Source organism: Heterodontus francisci, chromosome 1 (assembly GCF_036365525.1).
Source record: "Heterodontus francisci isolate sHetFra1 chromosome 1, sHetFra1.hap1, whole genome shotgun sequence".
NCBI classification, from domain to species: domain Eukaryota; kingdom Metazoa; phylum Chordata; class Chondrichthyes; order Heterodontiformes; family Heterodontidae; genus Heterodontus; species Heterodontus francisci.
Genome location: NC_090371.1, coordinates 160,939,318 through 160,963,851, shown reverse-complemented (window position 1 = coordinate 160,963,851; position 24,534 = coordinate 160,939,318). Strand labels below are relative to the sequence as shown.

Sequence of the window (24,534 nt, the reverse complement as noted above, 5' to 3'; positions counted from 1 at the left end):
AGATGAAGATGAAGATGATGAAGATGAAGGCGAAGAAGAAGAAGACGAAGCAGAAGAAGCAGAAGAAGACGACGAAGAAGATGAAGACGAAGATGAAGACGAAGATGAAGACGAAGATGAAGATGAAGATGAAGACGATGAAGATGAAGATGAAGATGAAGACGAAGACGAAGACGAAGACGAAGACGAAGACGAAGAGGACGAGGACGAAGAAGTCCCCGCTCCTCACATGCAGTGCCTGTGACCTCCCTGACACACCAATCATGAACTGCAAGATGCTACTTATGTTTACTGCCTCCACCTGAAAAGATCCACTGGCATAGAATGTTAGGGTGACAGTGACGGCCCCTGGGAAGGTTGTCCTCGCCCTGCTTTGAGGCTATAGATCAGTGTAAAGACTGTGACGACCTCCTTGGTGAAGCGTGGCCTCCTCAGGCATTGCTCCTAACTCCTGATTAAGCAGGAGTGGTGTGGCAGGAACATCTTTTGTGGATAGGGCCTTCTACCGAGAGCCCTCGTTCACCTCCCTCCTCACAGAGTTTCCCTTCTGTCTCTTCTCCTTGCCTTGTTCTGGTAATGTTTCAGAGAAAGTGGTACTGCAACAACTGCCCCATTACCTGTGAGATGCACTGGTCTTTCCTCCCTTAGTACATGCAACAAATGTTTCAACATAGCTCCAGCAACTCAAAAAAGTGCTTTCACAAATGTTGCCTTAGCAAATGTTAGTCAAAAACATCTCATCTGCAAATGGTTGAGTGGCACTTTAAATAACAGAACAGGGCCCATCTTGCTTCATAATGAATGCTTGTTGTTTCAGAAATGATTAACAAAGATGCTGCCTGCACATATATATTGAGCAAATTTGGCATCTTGGCGTTGTATCTGCCTGCTTGGTTAAATAACGTCATGATTCAAGGTCTTCGGGCACATGCAGGGAACGCACCTGTTTTATTTATTTAGAGAAACAGCACTGAAACAGGCCCTTCGGCCCACCGAGTCTGTGTCGACCAACAGCCATCCATTTATACTAATCCTACAGTAATCCCATATTCCCTATCACCTACCTACACTAGGGGCAATTTACAACAGCCAATTTACCTATCACCTGCAAGTCTTTGGATGTGGGAGGAAACCGGAGCACCCGGCGAAAACCCACGCTTTCAGGCCGCGGTGCCGCCATTCTAACGCAGCAACATTGTACTGGGTGCCAGCAGCTTATGACACCCCCAGGAAGCAGAGGTAGGCCTCCACTGCACGCCTCTGACAATGAATTTCTAGCCCATACACTCCAGTTAGCCACAATGTGATGGATTGGTGCAAGGTCATTAATTGTGCTTTCTATGAAAGCCAAAAGGTCAATATTAAATGATCAAACAGGGGAATGGTAGCATCATGGTAATGTTACTAGACTAGTAATCCAAAGACATCAGTCTAAATCTCACCAATGCAGCGGAGGGAAATTTAAATTCAATTCGTTAATAAAAATCTGGTATAAAATTCCAGCCTCATTAATAATGTTGAAACTACTGGATTGGTAACAAAAACTGATCTGATTCACAAAGGTCCTTGAGGGGAAGAAAGCTGCCGCCTTACTTGGTCTGGCCTACATGTGACCCCAGACAAACTGGGCATCCATGAGCTTCTGTGGGCTATCAGCAGCAGCAGAATTGTATTCAACCAGATCTGTAACCTCATGGGCCCGGGATATCCTTCACTCTACCATTACCATCAAGCCAGAGAATCAACCCTGGTTCAATGAGGAGTGTAGGAGAGCATGCCAGGAGCAGCACCAAGCATACCTAAAAATAATGTACCAACCTGGTGAAGCTATGGCACAGGACTACATGCATGTCTAACAGCAGAAGTAGCACACTACAGATAGAGCTCAACGATTCCACAACCAGCAGATCATATCAAAGATCTGCAGTCCTGCCACATCCAGTAATGAATGGTGCTGGACAATTAAGCAACAAACTGGAGGAAGAGGCTCCAAAAACATCCCCATCCTCAAAAATGGCGGAGTTCAGCACGTCAGTGCGAAAGACAAGGCTGAATCATCTATAACTATTTTCAGCCAGAAGTACCGAGTAGATGATCCATGACAGCCTCCTCCTGAGGTCCCCACCATTGTAGATGCCAGTCCAAAGACAATTCAATTCACTCGACGTGATATCAAGAAATAACTGAAGGCACATGGCACAGAAAAGGCTATAAGCCCTGAAAACACCCCAGCTGTAATACTGAAGATGTGCTCCAGAACTAGCCGTGCCCCTAGTCAAAATGTTCCAGGACAGCTACAGCACTGGTATCTACCCGACAATATGGAAAATTGCCCAGGTATGTCCTGTCCACAAAAAGCAGGATAAATCCAATTCGGCCAATTACCGCCCCATCAGTCTACTCTCCATCAGCAGCAAAGTTATGGAAGGTGTCATTGACGGTGCTATCAAGCAGCACTTAGTCAGCAACAACCAGCTTACTGATTCTCAGTTTGGGGGTTCTGCCAGGCCCACTCAGCTCCAGACCTCATTACTGTCTTGGGTCCAAACATCAGCAAAAGAGTTGAGTTCAAGAGGTGAGGTGAGAGTGACTATCCTTGATATCAAGGCAGCATTTGATGGAGTATCAAGAAGCCTTGGCTAAACTGAATTCAATGGGAAATGAGGGGAAAACTCTCTGCTGGTTGGAGTCATGTCAAACACAAAGTAAGACGGTTGTGGTTGTTGGAAAACAATCTCAGCCCCAGGACATCACTGCAGGAGTTCCTCGGGGTAGTGTCATAGGACCAACCATCATCAGCTGCTTTATCAATGACCTTTCCTCCATCATAAGGTCAGAAGTGGGGATGTTTTCTGATGATTGCAAAATGTTCAGTACCATTTGCAACTTCCCAGATACCGAAGCAGTCCACGCCCATATGCAGCAAGACCTGGACAACAGTTAGGCTTGGGCTGATAAGTGGCAAGGAACAGTTGTGCCTCACAAGTGCTAGGCAATGACCATCTCCAACGAGAGAATCTAACCAACTCTCCTTGACGTTCAACGGTATTACCATTGCTGAATCCCCCACCATCAACATCCTGGGGGTTACCATTAACCAGAAACTTAACTGGACCAGCCATATAAATACTGTGGTTACAAGGGCAGGTCAGAGGTTGACAATTCTGCAGTAAGTCACTCACCTCTTGAATCCCCAAAGCCTTTCTACCATCTACAAGGCACAAGTCAGGAGTGTGATGAAATACTCTCCACTTGCCTGGATGAGTGCATCTTTAACACCACTTAAGAGGCTAGACACCATCCAAGACAAAACAGCCTGCTTGATTGGTCATCCACCACCTTCAACATTCACTCTCTCCACCACCGGCGCACAGTGGCAGCAATGTTCCATCTACAAGATGCACTGCAGCAACTTGCCAAGGCTCCTTCGACCTTCCACACCCATTATTTCTACCACCTAGAAGAACAAGGGCATCAGAAGCATGGGACCACCACCACCAAGTTCCCCTCTACATCACACACTATCCTGACTTGGAACTATATCACTGTTCCTTTACTGTCGCTGAGTCAAAATCCTGAAACTCCCTCCCTAATAGCACTGTGAGTGTACCTACACCACATGGACTGCAGTGGCTTAAAAAGACAGTTCACCACCATCTGCGCAAGGGCAATTGGGAATGGGCACTAAATGCTGGCCTTGCAGCAACACTCACAGCCCAAGAATGTATAAAAAATACAGCATTCCTGTCGTTCTCATTATCCTTTTTACTGAGTTGTCGAAACAACCCTTTAATTATTTTTCCTTTTCTTTGGCTTTTGATGTGAATGACATGATTTCATTCAACATCCTTACGTTAACCAGAGGAAATAAAAAATCATCTACACAGCATTCATTCCATGTTGTAAAAGGTGTCTCTAGATTGCGAAGTTTGGAGACTGAGAACACACAAAACTGCATCTGTTAGTCAAAGTTTTTAATCTTTAACAAACAAATAACTTGTATTATAAAATACTGAAGTTTTATTTCAAAAATGTTTGTTAAACTTAAAACAATAATGGAGCTGTTGACTGGTATACCATTAAGTAAAAGGTCCAATGATGGCCATCAGATGATTTACAGAAAGATCCATTAATTCTATATAAAAATAGATTGTTTCTATGCATCACACGCTAAAGGAAAAATAAACCTCAATGTTTAAACATCAGTAACATCTCACTGCACACTGAGTAAGCCCAGTGTTCCTCTGCTCCCAATAGCTTGATTTTCTTTCGTTCCTCATAAAATGTACATTCCTTTACTATGATGCCAACAGGTATTCTGATTAGGGCAAGTAATTAGTTCTAGCAGGATGCCCCCCCAATTTCACCATTTACTACATGTAGGACTGGATTTTATGGCCCCCCCCCATCAAGGCGGAGGCACGGGGGTCCATAAAATCGCAAAGAGAGGCGAGGAGATGGGGGCAGAGGACCCGGCACTAAGCAATTTTGCTGGTGGCAGGATAGGCCGACGGCAGCCTTCCTTCCCAGAGGCCAATTGAGGCCCTTAAGTGGCCACTTAAGGGCCTCCTCCCCCTCACCCACTGCTGGGATTTAACCTCCCTGCCGGCTTTGAGAGTGTGGTACTTCCTTCGTAGACAATCTGTGGCCCATGGAGGACACACCCGCTGGCAAAACCTCCACCTCCATGGACCTCCCTCACCCTGGACTTCACACCCATCCTTCCAGCTACCTTGCTGGGACCTCCCGGACTGGCCCTGCCAGCCCCGCCTCACACACCTGAAGTCTGGGGTTCCAGCATTGGGCCTGGGTCCTAGGCCTCTGCAGGATGGGCAGTGGCCACCGATGCCGGGCGCTGCCAATACTGCTGAGCTGCCAGCCCTGTGATTGGCCGAAAGCTCTTGGAGGTGGGATACCATCTTTAAAGGGACAGGAATACCTGCGCCAGGCACTAAAGTGCCTGAACAGAAGATAACGTCGGTGGGGGGGGGGGGGGGGGGGGGGGGAGGGGGGAGAGGAGGGGAAACTTGAAAAGGCCGAGGCGGGAATCACTCCATCTTTTCGACCCGGCACCAGGAGCTCCACTGTCACCACAAAATCCAGCCCTTAGTGTGATTTACTGTCTACATGGTGCGATTTACTCGAAACATTCTAGAAGCTGGTAGTTGTCAAAAGACACCCAACAGCTTATATTTTTGTTGCATCTTTAAAATGTCACAAGGTGCTTCACAGGAGTGTAATAAACCAAAAATTAACACCAAGCCAAATGAGGAGTTATTTGACCAAACCTTTGGTCACCTGTTCTAAGAGGTAGTTTTTAAAGAGCACCTTAAAGGAGGAGCAAGGTAGCAAGGTGGAGCAGTTCAGGGATGGAATTCCATCTTGGGGCCGAGGCAGTTAAGGCACAGCTGGCATTGAAGGGGCAAAGGAAGTGAGGGATGCACAAAAGTCCAGAGTTGGAGGAATGCAGAGTTTTGGGAGGCCCTGGAGGAGGTTACAGATAAGTAGGTGTGAGGCCATGGAAGTATTTGAAAATAACATTGAGAATTTTAAAATCAATGTTTGTGAATGGGACTTGCTGCGAGTTAGGATACAGCAGATGACCTCAAATTTATGGTGAAAGATGGGAGGCCACCCAGGGGAGCACAGGGGTAGTATAGTATGGAGGCAGCAAAAGCACAATTGAGGGTTGCAGCAGCAAATGGGCTGAGACAGGGACAGAGATAGGCAATATTATCTAGGTAGAAGTAGGCAGTCTTTGTGATGGAAAGGAAATAGTATCTGAAGCTCAGCTCAGGGTTAAATTGGACAACAAGGTTGAAATCAGTCTGGTTCAGACTGAGACTGTGACCAGGGAGGGTGATGCAATCAATGGTGAGGGAACAGTATTTGTGGCAGGGACAAAGACAAAGGGCTGGATTTTGTTGTCTGGCCACCGGGAGTGGCAGTGGATGCAGAAAACAGCTGCCGCCTCACACAGGACCAGTGCTGCTGCTATTACACGACGGGTGGCCACTTAACATATGATGGAGACCACGCCCCCCAATCACATGGTGGGGCGGCATTAGCGACACCGTTCACACTGTCACCTGATGCAGGTGCTGGCGCCATTTTTAAAAGGCTGCCAGCCCTGCAAACAGTTCAACATAATGCAGAGTTGGCGCCTTCCCCACCTCAGTGGCGCCAGCTCATGTTTGGGAAAGTGAAGGCGCGAGTGCCGCATGACGAGCTCAAGATTGGGAACTGAAGGTAAGATCGGATTTAAATTTATGCAAAGAGGTATTTTAAATATTTAAAGTAAGGTCCCATCGCAGAGCGGTGGAGGTGCCGCCATGGACCCTCACTGCCACTGGAAAGATTGGGCCCGGCAATCCCAGGTGTTGGGCTCCGTGGTGACCCCCCCCCCCCACTCCCGGCTTCAAAGCCAGGTCAAGTGCCTTTGGAATTTTAACTATTTTTTTGCGGCAAATCATTTGCCCTATGCATGTGCTGCATACTGCAAACTATTAGAAAACTTCAAGGGTTGCTTTTAATGGCCAAGAAGCCATTTTTATAGATAGATTATTTCTTTCAAATTGAGTAATCTTCAATTAATAACAAAGTTTCCAATTAAACATGTTAAAGAACCATTTTAAGGAGCTGCGGTGTGTGTTGTGATTGTTGTGTCAGAAGCTGCATTATTCATTCACTGTAAAGATCCCTGGAAAATAAACTGAAATGTGCAGTACTGATTCTTCATCTCTAGATGGCCCTCTATCTGCATATTTAACTTGAAAGGTTTGGGACGACAACACTAGACAGTATCAAATAAAACCTAAAACTTCAATGTTTTGGGGCTGAGAACTTCCAGCCCTTTTTCCTCAAATATTTTTTTTATATTCTTCAATTGTTCTAAAACTGAACACAATTCTCTGATTTACTTTAGTTTCATCTGCTTTGTAACTGGCTCATCTAGAATTCTGTTACTTTTAGACCTTTGGACGACCATATTTGAATAGTGACAGCGATTCAATATTCTAAAGGTTGATACGCCTACGAAAAATCTTTATAATGGCATTAGAAATGCTTTTTTAAAAAACACGCAACTCGAAATCTCGATGATGGATTTTGTGCAGATTAAATATCCAAGCAGGTGATTTAAATGCACATCTAGTCAAGGGGTAAAACTCACAGTAAAGTCAACTACAACAGTTAAGTATAGATACAAACGAACAGACAGAAAATAACAAAAGACCAAAAACGCACAAGTGCACAAGACTTCACACATTTGATGTTGAATTTACCTTTGATAGCCCTTTCCACTGTGACTTCAAAGCAAGAAAAAAAATGAAGCAAAGAAAGGTAATAACAGAAAGCAATGTAGGACAGTAACAGGAAAATGGCCCATCTGCGCATAAGATTTGTGGTTGTCCTAGATTTTCCAGTCACTTGGTGTGTTCCAAATTACTATGATTCAGTTTGAGTAAAACAAGCAACATTACAGTGCTTAAACAAATTAGAAAAAAAGCACATCCTTAGACTCCTGCCTGGTGTAATGCTGGCCTATATAGACGAGTACGATCCATCCCAGGTTTGATTTTTGGGCTGTGCAGAGTCAGCTGATCCCAGCCAGAACAACATCAAAGGGGAAATCAAATCAATTGGCAATTCCTTCACCAATCAATCTTGCAATCTCTATTGGAGAGTGTGCACATTAGGCAAGGACTGAATTGGGATCAACTGCAACATTTTCATCTAGTCCTCCATGTTTTAATAGACTGACAGTACTCACCATCTATGAAACAATGGCAAGTTGGGCATACTACCCAAGGTTAATGCTAGTTATGGAACAATACAGCAGCACTATAAATCACTGCCTTTAGGAGATGAAAAATGTATTAGGGAATGAGAAATGTTCAGACTACAGATTGTAGGCAGCTCATTTTCACAGCTTCATTAAAAAAAATTTGGTCCTAAGTTTTCGGCAAAGGCACTTTCCATGCAAACAGGACATCTTTTCAATTGTAGTTCTCTGACTGCCAGAAAGAGTCACTGTTAGGATACCCAGATAAATTTCGACATTGTAATTTTTTTTTTTTTAAATGAGATGCACAATCTGTTACATTCATTTTAAAGAAACAAAAAATAAATTTCAAGCATTTATCATGGCCTCCCAAACCAACAAGCCTCTGGTGGTTTAATTTCACGCCCTTTTCTTGAACAGTTTCATTTCTTCAACTGATATACTGGAACTGCTAGACAATATTATGATTGTAAATTTCTTTCAGTCCTCCAAAAACTTAATTCAACCCAATACTTTTTAAATTTGGAGATATGGTAGATGATGGAAATAAGTGAAAAATTATAGCACAGATAATTTAGATTTTATATATTCACATTTACAACTTTAGGTGCCTAAATCTTGCTAACTCAAGCTAACTTTACAAAATAATTAATTTATTGTATATTCAGCTAAAATATAAATATGCATGTTCCTTTCAATAGAAAACTATCCAAGAAACCACAGTTGAATTTTCTTAAAACAAAATTGTTTTCCTTTCATTGTAGCTCAAACTTGTAGTAGCAATGATTGGCCTCACCCCTTCCCAGAGTTGTGTATCCTGCAGAAGTACTGCGAGTTGAATAGTAAAAATTGTCTAATTCATAACTATTTTTGGTCGTATTCCTCTTTCTCTACTTTAATTAGTTTAATAACCAGCTACCCCATCCCACTCTACAATGCGTCAGCCCAGTTTCCAATTTCCTATTCCAGATCACATGTTAACGATCTGAAAACTGAATGTTCTTTGTATCTTTCCAAATATGCACATTTTTCCATATACAGCAAATGCAATTTTATGCAAATCATTCACAGACATTACAATTAGATATAATGCTTAGAATAATTGTACACAACATACCTCTGGCCATATTGAAGGTATTCTCCAGTGCATGGACAACATACTTTCCAAAGCGTGCCTTAATCTTACCACCAAGTACACTCCCAATATCTGCATGAAAAAAGTTGCATAATACTGTTCAGTGAAAGGCAATTGTACTCAAATAATTTTTTTGCTAGATTATCTGTGAATCTGAAAATGTTAAAGATTACAGATGTTTGCCATTCATTTCTCATATACTTACAGAAATTCCATTGGCAAGTCAGAAAAGTTCTTTCAGCATACATGGGTCAAGAAACCCCTGGTTATATATCCAAGAGACATGGTAAATCTACCCTTCCCTGTGCAATTGAGTGAAAACACCAGCTAATATGGTACTATACAAAACTTGCAATTATACAGTGTCTTTAACATCAAAGAACATCCCAAAGCAGTTCAAGAGGAAGAAAGGGACTGGTATTGTGGGGAATTGAAAGAGGTGACCCAAAGTTTGGTTGGAAAGGTGCTTCGCAAGAAAGCTTTTAAGGGTGGGACAGAAGTAGGGATTTGAGAAGACTCGACTACCAATAATGGGGCAGAGGAAGTGAAGGATGCACTTTAAATTTGTTACATCAGAGACTGAGGACCAGGGTAAGTCATGGACAAAAAGGGTGACAAATATGCAGAACTTAGTGTAGATCAGGAAGCAGCTAGTGGAGTTATGCACAAATTCAAGTTTACAGTTGGAGGTCAGGAGATTGCTGAGGTGGACACTGCAACAAAGAGTCTAGATAAAACCATGAATAGGCAGCAGATGATGCTGTGAGGGTGGAATTCAGTGGTCTAGATGATGGATGGTAGATAAAGTTTGAAGCTCAGCTCCATCAAGCAGGATACTAAAGTCTGGCTCAGTCAGGGTCAGTCAGTCGGAGTTAGCAAGCAATCAAGAGGGAGATGCAAAGGTATCGAGTTTTAGCTGAAGATAAAACAATGCCTTTGGCCTTCCAATGTTCAATTTGGTGAAATACATGCTCATGTATGAATTTAACGGTTAAGTGGCAGATAACAAGAGTTGTGTGCCAAGTCTACTCAACTCTGTGGCCAGACTTTAGGGTACGGAAGTGAGAATTGTAGTGGAAATGACAGAAATGGGAAACAGTAATTTAGCGATCGTATTGACAGCAGAAGTGAGAAAATTACAGATCAACGGCATTAATGATGTAATAACTGATGGAGTGCCAGACTAGGAGGGGGAGGAGGGAATTGAGTGTTTTAAAATAAGCTGGCGAGGTAGACTGGAGGGATGGAGTATGAGGTTTTTTTTTTACTTCCCCTTCCCCACAAAGGTGGTGAAAGAGGATGAAAGTTAGCTGATCACAGCCAAATAGTGATAGACGCACTAAAGTGTCTATGGGGTTAGACAGGCTGGAGTAAAAATCAGCTAGGGTTCTCATTTACAGGTGCTATATAATTGCAAGTTGGTCTTGCAAGTTTTTTAAAAATCATTTACAATGGATTAATGAATTATTCAACTTCAATGTAGAAATTGTTTTAACACATGATATCCTCTCCTTTTTTCAAATAATAGTTTATAATTCAAGATTGGCATTTTCACAATAAAAGCTATGAAGGGTTTCAAAAAGCACAAAACAATGAAACTATTATTATTTCAATATCTTCACATTATTCCCTTGGCGGAAGTAGTGGAAGGATTCACAGGCTGATTAACAGTACTTTTATACCAGGGTGGTTAGTCCTGCTCAGTGAGAGGGTTTCAGGGGCTTCCACAGCTTGTAGGATGCGTGAGGAACCACACCCATACCTACCAGATACAAGTATTCTGTTGGATGTCAACCCAGAATTCTGAACCAGTCTTTGTTCACCAGGATTATCTAAAGCTGTGTTTGAACCCTGCACCTCCCGACTCAGAAATGGAAATACTACAGCTATGTCAAAAAGATAACCCCATAACACTGGTTTACAAAATTACATTGCAGCATCACCTCACATGCAGAACAAAAGCAAATGAAAATCCACAAGCAAAATACTGCATATGCTGGAAATCTGAAACAAAAACAAAAAATGCTGGAAATATTCAGCAAGTAAAGCAGCATTCTGTGGAAAGAGAAACAGAGTTCACGGTTCGGGCCGTGACCTTTCATCAGAAGCAAATGAAAATGTCTGCTTTGAAGAGAAACAGACATATAGGGAAAATATTCAAAGAAAAATATTCCTCAGCAATTATAACTCAGTGTATTTATTTTAGGAACTGGCTTTACTCAAAAAAAAATGCAGCTTCAAGATTGTTTAAAGACACCCAAGGAAGGCTCACACAAACCATATTTAAGAATCTTAACCCAGCATCTGTCTGTTCAACAGATAAGAACATGAATAAAAATAAACTGTTTGATGTTATTTAGCATAGGTACCTTTTCAGGTTCAATGCCATTAGTTAACTCACACTACCTTATATCTACTTATGCAATGAAAGTAACCAGGGAGTGTTACCTGAACTAGATATTTTATTTTATTTTTTATTTAGAGATACAGCAATGAAACAGGCCCTTCGGCCCACCGAGTCTGTGCCGACCAACAACCACCCATTTATACTAATCCTACATTAACCCCATATTCTCTACCACATCCCCACCATTCTCCTACCACCTACCGACACTAGGGGCAATTTACAATGTCCAATTTACCTATCAACCTGCAAGTCTTTGGAGGTGGGAGGAAACCAGAGCACCTGGCGGAAACCCACGCAGACACAGGGAGAACTTGCAAACTCCGCACAGGCAGTACCCAGAATCGAACCCGGGTCGCTGGAGCTGTGAGGCTGCGGTGCTAACCACTGCGCCACTGCATATTGATGAGAACATAAGAGGAGTAGATCATATGACTGATTGAGCCTGCTCCGCCATTCAATAAGATCATGGCTGATCTTTGACCTCAATTACACTTTCCTACCCAACCCCCATATCCCTGGATTCCCCTGGAGACCAAAAATCTGTATCTTAGCCCTGAAGATACTCAACAACTGAGCATCCAAAACCGTCTGGATTGGAGAATTCCAAAGATTCACTGCTCTCAATGAAGAAATTTCTCATCTCAGTCTTAAATGATTGATCCAATTCCATTTAGTCTCAGGATAAAGGGGCCAATCATTTAGGACTGAGATGAGGAGAAATTACTACACTCAAAGGGTTGTGAATCTTTGGAATTCTCTACCCCAGAGGGTTGTGAATGCTCCATCATTGAATACATTTAAGGCTGAGATAGATAGACTTTTGGTCTCGCAGGGATTCAAGGGATATGGGGAGCGGGCAGGAAAGTGGAACTGAAGCCCAAGATCAGCCATAATCGTATTGAATGGTGAAGCAGGCTCGATGGGCCACATGGTCTACTTCTGCTTCTATTTCTTGTGTTCTTGTGACCACTAATCCTGAGACTATGCCCCCTCGTTCCAGACTTCCTAGCCAAGGGAAACAGCCCTTCAGCATTTACCTTGTCAAGCCCTCTCAGAATCTTAAATGCTTCATTGAAATCACCACTCATTCTTCTAAACTCCAGAGAGAGTATAAGCCCATTCGACTAAACCTATCATTGGCCAACCCTCTCATTCCAATAATCAATCTGGTTAACTTTGCTGCACTATCTCCAATGCAAATATGTCCTTCCTTAGATAAGGAGACCAAAACTGTGCGCAGTACTCCAGATGTGGTTTCACCAAAGCCCTGTACAATTGTAGCAAGACTTCCTTCCTCTTATACCCCAGCTCCCTCGCAATAAATGCAAACATGCCATTTTCCTTCATAATGGCTTGCTGTACCTGCATGCTAACTTTGTTTCCTGTACAAGGGCACCCAAATCTCTATGTCCTCCTCACAGCTTATTGTCCCATCTGATTTTGTATTGTCAGCAAACTTGGATACATTACTCTCAGTACCTTCTTCTAACTCATTAATACCGATTGTAAATAGCTGAGGCCCCAGCTCCAATCCTTGAGGCACCCCGCTGGTTACAGCCTGCCATTTTGAAAATGCCCTTTTTATCCCTAATCTTTGCTTCCTGTCTGTTAACCAATCCTCTATCCAGGCTAATATATTACCCCCAACTCCATGAGCCCTTATCTTGCATACTAATTTTTCATGTAACACTTTATCTGATGCCTTTTGGAAATCCAGATATACTACATGCACTGATTACCCTTTATACACCCTGTTAGTTACATCCTTAAAAAAACTAATTAATTTGTCAGACACAATTTCCCTTACTTCAAATCTTGTTGACCCTTCCTAATCATATTATGATTTTCTAAATGCCTTGTTAACACATCCTTAATAATAGATGCATTTTCCTGATGACCGATGTCAGGCTAATAGCCTGTAATTCTTGGCTGTCCCTCTTCCTCCTTTCTTGAATAGCTCTGGTACATTCACACTGAACTTTTTCCAATCACTCCAAAGCAGGACCAAGCTGCATTATTTCACACCAAGGTAAACATACACAATAGCAGTTGTGATACAAAATAAACATGCTTTGCTTTTCCATATGAGTGATTGTTATACCAGCATTTCTAAATTCTTAACGTTGGTGAAAGCCCTCATTGCTTTTCCTTCAACAGTCTGTCTGTCGTTCACCATTTTCCACAAAGCTTCACTCATCCAGTCTGTGTCCCAGTTCCCTTTTTATAATCTTTTGCTATTCACAGCCAGAAAATTAGACCAAAAATCTAATACAATGCATTAGAAGTGTTTTGCAATCTCCAAGACAGTTCAATGAATTATCAATTTACAGTCTACAGGGAAACAACTCAAGTGCCAGTTGATTAGCATCTTAACTACTTATCATCTGAATGCATTTAAAATCCCCAAATTAAATGCAATTCTTTTTCCAAATAATGAGAAAAAAAATCATCAAAGCCTCGAAATACAAGTCACCTTTCAACCTTAAAATGGCTTCGCAAAATACTACATGGAAGATGAGGAAATAGAACATCTAAATTGAAAATTATATTTTGGCTGAATACAAAATGGACAGCGAAACTGAATTTGAGGATTTTAAAAGTCAGATCGTTCTTATTCGGTACCAAGTGTGGACAGGTAGAATATCGTATTATGAATACTTCTCAGGGTGATGATTATGGGAATTAACATTGTGATCACGAGACCAACATGGCAGCTAGAGAAGGACTGAAAAACCAGCAATGTGTAAACATTGCTGCATTGCAATTTTACTGATCACTGATGTGGGAAAATGTAGCATGTTTATTTCATATTATTATATGAAGCTAAATTGTATAGATTCAATTAAGTGCATTTGAGGTTAATTGCTGTTGTGTATGTTCATCTAGTGCACAAGTACATCTTGGATCTATTTTTAAATAGATTGATTACTCTGAGAGGAGTTTTTAAAAATTCATTCGTGAGATGTGGGTTTCCTGGAAAGGCCAGCATTTATTGCCCAACTCTAATTGCCCTTGAGATACAACGGAGAGGCTTGCTGGGCGATTTCAGAGGTAAGTTAAAAGTTAGCTATAGGCCAGACTAGGCAGGACAGCAGATTTCCTTCCCTAAAGGACATTAGTAAATCAGGTAGGTTTTTATCACAATCTGATAGTTACATGGGCATCATTTTTTAAAAAACTTTTTTTTTTTAAATTCCAGATTTAATTAACTGAATTCCCCTGTTGCTGTGTTGAGATTTGAACTCATGTCTCTGGAATCATAAGTCCAGGCATCTGGATTACTAGTCCAGTAGCATAACCACTATGCTACTGTACCCACATCTGCATCTATTTCACTACTCAGGAAAGCGTTAAGGGCTCTCGTGTTCTAACAGAAATAGTCCTAATTTCATTTTGAGGCAAGGGCATTTCCTGAAAAAATACTGAAGTTATCCTAAGCATCAATGATATAGGAATCCATTTTGAGTTTGGAAATGTGGATCTGAAATTCCATTTCTCTCCTCTTTTTCCTCATACATGCTCAAACTAAAGTAGCAAAATGCCCTCTAAGTTTCAGGGAAGTTTCTGAGGCAACTTCTGGATCATATGAATAAAGTAGACCACTTCAAGTTCTAGAGGCAAGTAACACAGAGATACAGACATCAGGGCATGGAAGCAGTGAGTAGAGTGATCTATCAATGATAGGAATTACATGTGAAGAGACTAAGAGGCTGAAAGCAAAGGAAGGAGGAAGAGTTTGGAGCTACTCTGTCTTGTTTATGCAACATGCACATTTAAGTAAAAGGAACAGTCTTGCTCTGAAATATGATCATGACACTTCAAGAGCAGCCTCAAATGATCGTCAGGGGGCCTTTCCTACCCTAAACAACTCAAAGAAAATAAAAATGGGTCATCTCTTTTAAACAATGCACCTGTTAGATCATCAGGTTTTAAATTGTAATATCAGATGTTTTGAAATAGAATACAGATAATAACCATACAGGAAATTCAAATAATCCCAAGTTAATCTTACCTCACGTCGGCAAACTGCCCTTTGCAAGACAATAAATGTGTTTTTAAAAAATGCTTATCTCCAATTCTGTTTCCCTCCCTCTCCCTCTGTTCAAAATCTGCATGCAGCTGAAGGTACTCTGCTTCAACACACTACAAGTCTTAAAATAGGGCAAGTGATTGCAAACTTTTTTTGATGAAAGAAATCCAGGTCACACCCACCCTGTCAAAAGCAACAGACACAATTATGTAATCAAAAAACCTAAGTATTTCAAATTGTTGTTTGAGTACCTTTTTGTATGTTGATGCTCCTGTAACCTACACTGATAAAGATCATCAACATATACTCCAGGATGCTCATCAATAAATTTGTATAAGAATCAGTAAAGGCATTTATGTAACAAAAACAAAAAACGTTAAAAATGCACAGTTCAGGCGATATTTGCAAAGACGAAGGATACGTTGATGTTTTGGGTATTGTCCTATTAATTTACAATACTTTGTAATCCCATTTTTTCCCCATAAAGTTTTCACTTTGCTGTGTTAGGTTGCTTAATCTGAATATTGGATATCTTAAGTTTTCAATGTTTTGCACCAAGAAAATTGATCAGTAGACTGTACAGCCCTTCCTCAATTTAATTCCAACAAACAGTTCTCCCCTTCTTTAATGAAATGTTATATTCAAAACATGAATTTCTTTCTTCCTCACTGACCTTTACAGATCCTGACTGACCTGTTGCATATTGCCATCATTTTTTGTTTGGTTTCAAATTTCCAAATTTTTTAATGCTTCTTGTAAACTGCTCATAAATTAATCCAACAGGGGCATTTATGCTGTGATGTCGTCATCACATACATAACATGATGCAATTATCAACAGACCTCATGGGAAGAGAGATCAGGCCTCCAAGCTAACACAACAATGATTCACTCTTAGTTTGCTTGGTGCAGGAAATGTACCCTTGAACTCTTATTTACAATCTCTATACCAAACCAAATCTAGCATCAAAAAGATGGACTTGAAATCAGTTGGAGGCCTGAAAGCCTTTTCTGTTGTTTGTTTCATCCAAATAGAAAGCTACCTAACAATACTTGCTACTTTCCCATACTGGAGGAAGAAGAGAGAAGCAATGCTTTCAGGCAATTTAAAACAATTCTTATTTGATGGGTACAGCAACAAACTACCTTTATTTGTGAGTGGCACTGACAGTTGCACCAATCATAATTAAAACTACTGAAAATAATAAAAGCTTTCTTCATGATAACTTGTATGCAAATTCATTTTGAAGGGATCTTGTTTTGTCACTCACATTTAAGGTATAATGAGGAATGAGATGTGTAATGTTCAAACAGAAGTTTATCTAAAATAGAACTAAACAAAAAAAAAAGATTACTTACTGTTAAGATCAGAGATTGCTTTGTCCTTGGCAATGCCATATTGCTGTGTGATATAATTTAATTGCTGAAATAAAAATAATCAATTACCTTCTATTCTGCAAATTATAATTCATCACAAACTCTTAAAATCTTCATTCTAAACTGAGCTGAAATCTTCCTTACTGTTGGTGTGTTATTGAGCAAACTGTGTAGGTCTTGGAAGTTGTTGCTGGCCAGCTTCTTAATTCCTTTAACTTGGTTGGTGAGGTTTTGATTAGCCGCAAACATACACATCGTCCCAGCCCTATTTTTTTGTATGAAAAAAGGTTATTCTAAAAGGAGAAGCAACAAACTACGTGTCTCTAAAAGAGACGATTGTGCCAAAATCAATAATGCCTTTTATTTGACAACTGTATAACAAAGCATTAATGAAACTAAATCTGTTGAAAATAATTGATTTTGAACTTTACCAACATGGATCATATTGATAATAAAATCATATTGAACTGCCGAACCAAGTATTTTTTCACTATTGTAACCTTCAGCATTTATTCATTTTGAACACATTTTTCCCAATTAGCATTCTCGAGCAGAAAACTCAAACTTCAATTATATACGATACCTCAAAATAGCCTTAAAATCCGGTAAATCAGAGAAATTCAACAACGTTCAAGGCAAGGACAATTACACTCAAAGCTTGTGTGCTATTTATTTCCATGAAATCAAATAAACAGGTCCATGCAAGTTTAACAACACATGAAGATGCCAAGAGAAGTAGTTTGATGCTGTTACTGGCAAATATTGTTTCTATAAACAGTTACGTCTATACCAGACATGAAATATAAATCCAAGTGACTGACAGGGTGATAGAAGACAATTATTGTTCACTGATGTACAAAACAGAAAAGCTTTGATTTCAGCATGAAAACCTTTGAATTTGTAATATCAATTTTGGTCGGGGAATATATTTCAGCTATTTTAATTATATTCTAAAGTATATATAGTCCAACAAAACCATATCATCAATTCAGAACAGTTCTTCCATTTCACCATTAGGGAGTGCAAGACAGAGCTCAGAGAAAAATAATACAAGTGTATTTTTAAATTCAATATTAAATTTTCCCAACAGTATAATTTTCATGCATAGAATGAACCAGTTTAATTACAGGTGCTCCATTCCAGTGCGCTACACATTTGCAGCAACAGACACGCATTTAGAAACACAACCAGGCCACGTGTTATGAAACATTTTGCTCGTTTTACCAAACAGTACCCAATAAAAGTTCCAAGGATTTACAGATTGCGAAAAAATACAAAATCAATCCAAAGAATAAGTAGCATTTAAATGTCTTTAATTCAGGTGTGTTTCTTTTTAAAACAAATAGCTAGCCTGCATATCTCTAAACATTTAAATATAGGGATCCTTCCTCTCCTCGCACCATCCCAGACACAGGAGCCGTCCTCTTCCCCACTTGGCACAGGGAGTCATTGGGCTGAATTTTGTTCTGAAGATAGGTGCCCTGGCAACAGGCCAGTAGGTGGGGGAGACCCCGCCTCGGCTCTCAGCCAGACCCCCGTTGCAACTCCTGCCTCCTATAAATGCCGGCCAATTGGAAGGCCAGCAGCATCATTGGGAGCAGTGGCGACTGCTGGTACTGCAGGAGGCCCTGCAGCATCGGGAAGAGAGAAGACTGCAGAAGAGGTGAGTGGAGTCAGGGTCACCGGGGCCATTCAGGCAGGCCCCAGCAATGGAGTGGGGGGGTTGGGGTTAATGAAGGTGGGTGGGAGGGTGGTGACTGCTGCCAAGGGGGTTCTCCAGGGGCCCAGGATGGTCCCTAAAGGAGGGGCCCCCCCCACACCAACAACCCTGCTAGGAGGACAGCAGGTTTTACCTGGTGGCTCCACACAGTGACAGGTCCCTCCACCTTCTATTAAATTGAGGCGGGGGCGGGAGGCAGCCATTAATTGGCCACTTAAGGGCCTCAATTGGCCTGGGGGCAGGGAAGGCCAAGGTTGGAAGGTGTCAGAAAGGCGATGGGCACTCCGTCCCCTGCCTTCTGACACAAATTTATGGGTGCCCCCGCCTCCATTCCCTTTCCAAGGGGGCCCATAAAATTCAGCCCATCATGTCACTTACACCACCACAACGCGCCCCAGCCCACCACCCCCCTCCCCCACTTCCTGACATTCCAGGGGTGGAGGCATCATCGTCATCAATCTCACCCCAGTCATATATTGATTAATTGAACTGCACAAAGTACAAATATAAAAATCAGTTCAATCACAGTATTTGAAAGTATGACTTACTGTTTGGCACTATGTTCAAACTCAGTCCAGGACATTCGCTGTTAAGTGAAAATAACCAGACTTTGTAGCACATTACAGTGTTAAACCAATTGACCATTCCACAAATTAGCAGCAATGGACAATTATCCATTGCTATCTCAGGCCCAGCAGCAAGTGTTTGAGAAAACTGAAAATGACTCAATGGGTAAGCACACTATTTGATGTGGCACAACATCATACAGATCAGAAAAACCTCTGATCCATCTCTGTTCTGTGCTTAATTAATCTGTAATTACACCCAGCCTCGCTGTATTGTGCCTAGGGCTGGGAAGAAACAGGAATAATCAGATAACGGTGAGATAAACAGCAGTACTTATTCCACAGCCTTTTCATGCTTCACAACATAAAGCCCTTATTTTTTTTTAAATACATATATAAATATATATACACACACACACACACTGTATATTATATATAATAAATTTACTTATACATAAAAATATACACACACACACACACACACACGTCAATGCCACTTAACCAGTCCCTACACACCTTTGAACAATGGAGAAAGTGAAACACTATAATTGCAGAAATCCCCTTAAACTATCTTTTTTTAAATTCATTCATGGGATGTGGGCATCACTGGCTAGGCCAGTATTTATTGCCCATCCCTAATTGCCCTTGAGAAGGTGGTGGTGAGCTGCCTTCTTGAATCGCTAACAGTCCATTTGGGGTAGGTATGCCCACAGTGCTGTTAGGAAGGGAGTTCCAGGATTTTGACCCAGCGACAGTGAAGGAACGGCGATACAGTTCCAAGTCAGGATGGTGTGTGACTTGGAGGGGAACTTGCAGGTGGTGGTGTTCCCATGTATTTGCTGCTCTTGTCCTTCTAGTTGGTAGAGGTCGCGGGTTTGGAAGGTGCTGTCTAAGGAGCCTTGGTGCATTGCTGCAGTGCATCTTGTAGATGGTACACACTGCTGCCACTGTGCGTCGGTGATGGAGGGAGTGAATGTTTGTAGATGGGATGCCAATGGTGTCGAGCTTCTTGAGTGTTGTTGGAGCTGCACCCATCCAGGCAAGTGGAGAGTATTCCATCACACTCCTGACTTGTGCCTTGTAGATGGTGGACAGGCTTTGGGGAGTTAGGAGGTAAGTTACTCGCCTCAGGATTCCTAGCCTCTAACCTGCTCTTGTAGCCACGGTATTTATATGGCTACTCCAGTTCAGTTTCTGGCCAATGGTAGCCCCTAGGATGTTGATAGTGGGGGATTCAGCGATGGTAATGCCGTTGAATGTCAAGGGGAGATGGTTAGATTCTCTCTTGTTGGAGATGGTCATTGCCTGGCACTTATGTGGCGCGAATGTTACTTGCCACTTATCAGCCCAAGCCTGGATATTGTCCAGGTCTTGCTGCATTTCTACACGGACTGCTTCAATATCTGAGGAGTCACGAATGGTGCTGAACATTGTGCAATCATCAGCGAACATCCCCACTTCTGACCTTATGATTGAAGGATTGCTTTCACCCTGTGGAGGAGCTATAGGCAGTAATCGCCTGTCCTGCTGCTGTAGTAAAAAACAAGGTACTTGTCCTTATTGCAACATAACTCAGTGTAGATAATATTTCTGTAAATGCATTTTCAATTCACTTACTAATAGGGCAGCCAACTGTCACACTCTTCCAAAATATTTTCAATCCAATCACCACACTACCAACTTATACAGTTATAACAGCATCATATGGGGAATGTAACTGCTCTTCTGGAACAAACTTGGTTAGAAAGCCTATTTCACAGCCCATACCAGCAGTTTCCATACTATAAGCACTCAAGCAGTGTGAAATGACTCGAGTATCCCAGCAGCCTAGAAGTTACCATGGTAATGGTGAGGCATACCACATGAAAAGCTTCTTTCTCTCTCTTTCTCCTTTCTAACAATTAATCATATAACCCCATCACTCAAAGCTCCCATACGGAGTACCATCCATAAACAAGGCAAGAACTGCCAGCCCAGAACTACAGTGGGAAACAAAAACAGTCTTGGTGATGGCAAATAATTGGTTCATTTTTCAAGCAATACAATTTAAAAGTATTTGTTAAACATACCAGTAGTTTCAGGCAAACATTTAAGTTAACTCAAATAAATGGGCCTTCATATGTGCTTACTAAACAATTGATATTTGAACAGAACATGCATTTTGTAAACTATGTGTTTCTGAGGACCAGCAGTACAATGTATATTATTTGAACCATCAGATATTCTGTGAAGCTATTCTTGGCATTAAGGCTGAAACAACAATGACAAATGTGTACATTAATGACTGAAAAAAATCTATTCATCTTTTCTATCACAGGACAGTTAATCCAGTTACATTTATCTTAGCTTCTGAACATACTGTTCTTTCTCCACTTCCAGTTCAATACTCTCAATATCAGCATCAAATTGTATGCTTTTTGAATATATTACTGCACCTCTTTGTCAAAGGAAACTGATAGTTGGATATAAATGGATGGAAACAGTGCTCACATTAAGTCAAGGACTGTCTAGTGATGAGATTAAAATTAGGCAAATCATAATCACTTTTAAATTCTTAGAAAGACCTCTTTGTTCATATTTTGTAAAGCAAGGAAAGACTGTATCCACAGGCTCTCAAGGTCATCTGCACGATCACAACAAAACAAAGAGTCTTTGAAGACTAGAGAGATGTAAAAGAAAACAAAGGTTCTTTCAGAGAAAAAATTCCCATGTATTCAGCTTTAAGCTATTAAACTGTAGCAATAACTTTGCTTGTTACAGAAAGCATACTTGCATCTTGTGCTCTGAATGCATTCTACTTTTGGGTTGGTGTCAAGTTATCCTTTTGTCCGTTGTGCAAGGAAGCATTAAATTTGCTAAACAGTCATGAAACCTCTATTCTTTCCTGATTTATTTGAAATCAAAACCTACAGCTTTCCTCTCAACATTAAGAGCATAATTGCATGAAACATGCAATTTATCATTACTAATTCAACACCAGCTACTTCTGTGATGCACAGAACTCAGTACATCTAACTCTCATCACACACTGACAAAATATAGTTAGGAGTGACCAAAAGCTTGATCAAAGAAGTGTATTTTAAGGAGAGCCATAGGTAAAGCGGGCTATAGGCCTTGACAATATCCAAGCTGTAGTACTGAAGGCTTGTGCTCCAGAACTAGCTGCACCCTTAGCCAAGTTTTTCCAGTACAGCTACAACACTGTCATCTACCCAACAATGTGGAAAATTGCCTGGGTATGCCCTGTCCACAAAAAGCAGGAAAAACACAATCGGGCAATAACCATCCAATCGGTCTACTCTCCATCATCAGCAAAGTGATGGAAGGAGTCATTGGCAGTGCTATTAAATGACACTTACTCAGTAACAACCAGCTTACTGAGGCTCAGTTTAGGTTCCGCCAGGGCCACTCAGCTCCAAGCCTAATTAGAGTCTTGGTCCAAACACGGGCAAAAGAAGTGAATTCAAGGGGTGAGGTGAGAGTGACTGTCCTTGATGTTAAGGCAGCATTTGACCAAGTGCGGCATAAAGGAGCCCTTAGATAAACTGAAGTCAATGGGAATTGTGGGAAAACTCTCCACTGGTTAGAGTCATAACTAGCACATAGGAAGATAGTTGTGGTTGCTGGAGGTCAATTGTCTCAGCCCCATGACTTCACTGCAGGAGTTCCTCAGGGTAGAGTCCTAGGCCCAACCATCTTCAGATGCTTCATCAATGACCTTCCCTCCATGATAAGGTCAGAAGTGCGAATGTTTGCTGATGATTGCACAGTGTTCAGTACCATTCGCAACTCCTTAGATAATGAAACCCACATGCAGCAAGACATAAACATTCAGCCTTGGGCTAAGTGGCAAGTAACATTCGCACCACACAAGTGCCAGGCAACGACCATCTCAAATAAGAGAGAATCGAACCTTTCTCCTTGATGTTCAATGGCATTACCATCACTGAATCCCCTACCATCAACATCCTAGGGGTTACCATTTACCAGAAACTTAATTGGACCAGCCATATACATACTGTGTCTACAAGGGCAGGTCAGAGGTTGGGAGTTCTGTGGCGAGTAACTCACCTCCTGAATTCCCAAAACCTGTCCACCATCTACAAGGCATAAGTCAGAAGTGTGATGGAGAACTATCCACTTGCCTGGATGAGTGCAGCTCCAACAACACCAAAAGCTTGACACCATCCGAGACAAAGCAGCCCGCTTGATCAGCACCCCATCCGCCAACATAAACATTCATTCGCCCCAGCACCGGCACACCGTGGCCACAGTATGTACAAGATCTCCAAGATGCACTGCAGCAACTCGCCAGGACCCCACCTCCCAAACCCATGACAACTACCACCTAGAAAAACAAGGGCAGCAGCGTCAAGGGAACATCACCACTTGCACGTTTCCCTCCAAATCACACAAAATCCTGATGTGGAACTATGGCTGGAATTTTAAGCCCCCCCCCCCCCCCCCACCCAAAAAGAGCAGGTTGGTGGTTTGGGGGGGGGTGTGGGAGGGGTAATAAAATGGATTGGGAGGCTCAGGGGGTCCTTCCTGACCCGCTCCTGCCTCTGCCACCATTTTATGCGGGGCAGCGGTCGCAAAAACTGCCCTGCCTGCCCCAGGCCAATCAGGCTGACAGCTCCATTAGGCGGGACTTCCTGCCTCAATGAGGTGGAAGTTACACCTCAGACCAACTAAAGACTTGGAATCTATAAAATGCGGTCCAGATCCCCAGGCCAGGCGGAGTGGGTTCGCCACCGACTTTATGGTCAGTAGACAAATCCTGTCTGATGAGAGTAAACTTCAGCCCTATGTCACTATTCCTTCACTGCAGCCAGGTCAAAATTCTGGAACACCCTCCCTAACAGCACTGTGGGTGTACTTCAGGGTTCAAGAAGGTGGCTCACCACCAACTTCTCAAAGGTAGTTAGGGATGGGCAATAAATGCAAGCCTTGCCTACGATGCTCACCTCCCAAGAATTAATAAAAAAGGATAGGATATAGCCAGTGGTGTTTTGAATGAGCTGGAAGGTAGAGTATGGGAGGCTGGCCAGGAAAGCCCAAGAGCCATTGAAACTCTCAATGTTGCCTTTGTTACCTCTAGACTATTACTTCATTACTGTCTGCAGACTTGGAGTCAAGTTCCATATGTATGCTGGTGACACTCAGCTCTCTCTCTACTACCTATGTTGACCCCAGCTCTATAAAATTGCCTGCTTCACTCCTATTTTATGCCCAAGTGCCACTGAAACTCTCATTGTCTTTGTTACCTCTGGACTTCTATTCCTGCAGAAGATATAGGCCTAGAATTTGGTCCACTTCGGTTTTTAGATGCAGGGGTCACGATTTGTGACCTACCCACCTCCATTCAAATGGAGTTGGGCAGAATGCAATTTTCGTCTGGCAAAGAAAGAATAGGAGAATAGAATGGCAGTTAACATAAAAGGGAACCCAAAAATCTTCTACCGAAATGTAAATACTAAGTGGGTTGTAAGAGGCAGGATGGGCCCAATAGAAAAA

At 41.8% G+C, this 24,534-nt stretch overlaps 1 protein-coding gene across 1 annotated transcript in view; it reads right to left on the bottom strand.

Annotated features, from left to right (window-relative positions):
* LOC137347055 (prominin-1-A-like) overlaps window positions 1-24,534 on the bottom strand; it is a 289,266-nt gene that overhangs the window by 180,995 nt on the left and 83,737 nt on the right. Inside the window, exons 5-8 of the mRNA XM_068011104.1 lie at window positions 16,876-16,996; window positions 16,714-16,777; window positions 8,901-8,990; window positions 7,284-7,307 (exon numbers count right to left, since the gene is read on the bottom strand). Of these exons, the coding sequence (XP_067867205.1) occupies window positions 7,284-7,307; window positions 8,901-8,990; window positions 16,714-16,777; window positions 16,876-16,996 (299 nt within the window). The remainder of the gene's footprint in view (window positions 1-7,283; window positions 7,308-8,900; window positions 8,991-16,713; window positions 16,778-16,875; window positions 16,997-24,534) is intronic.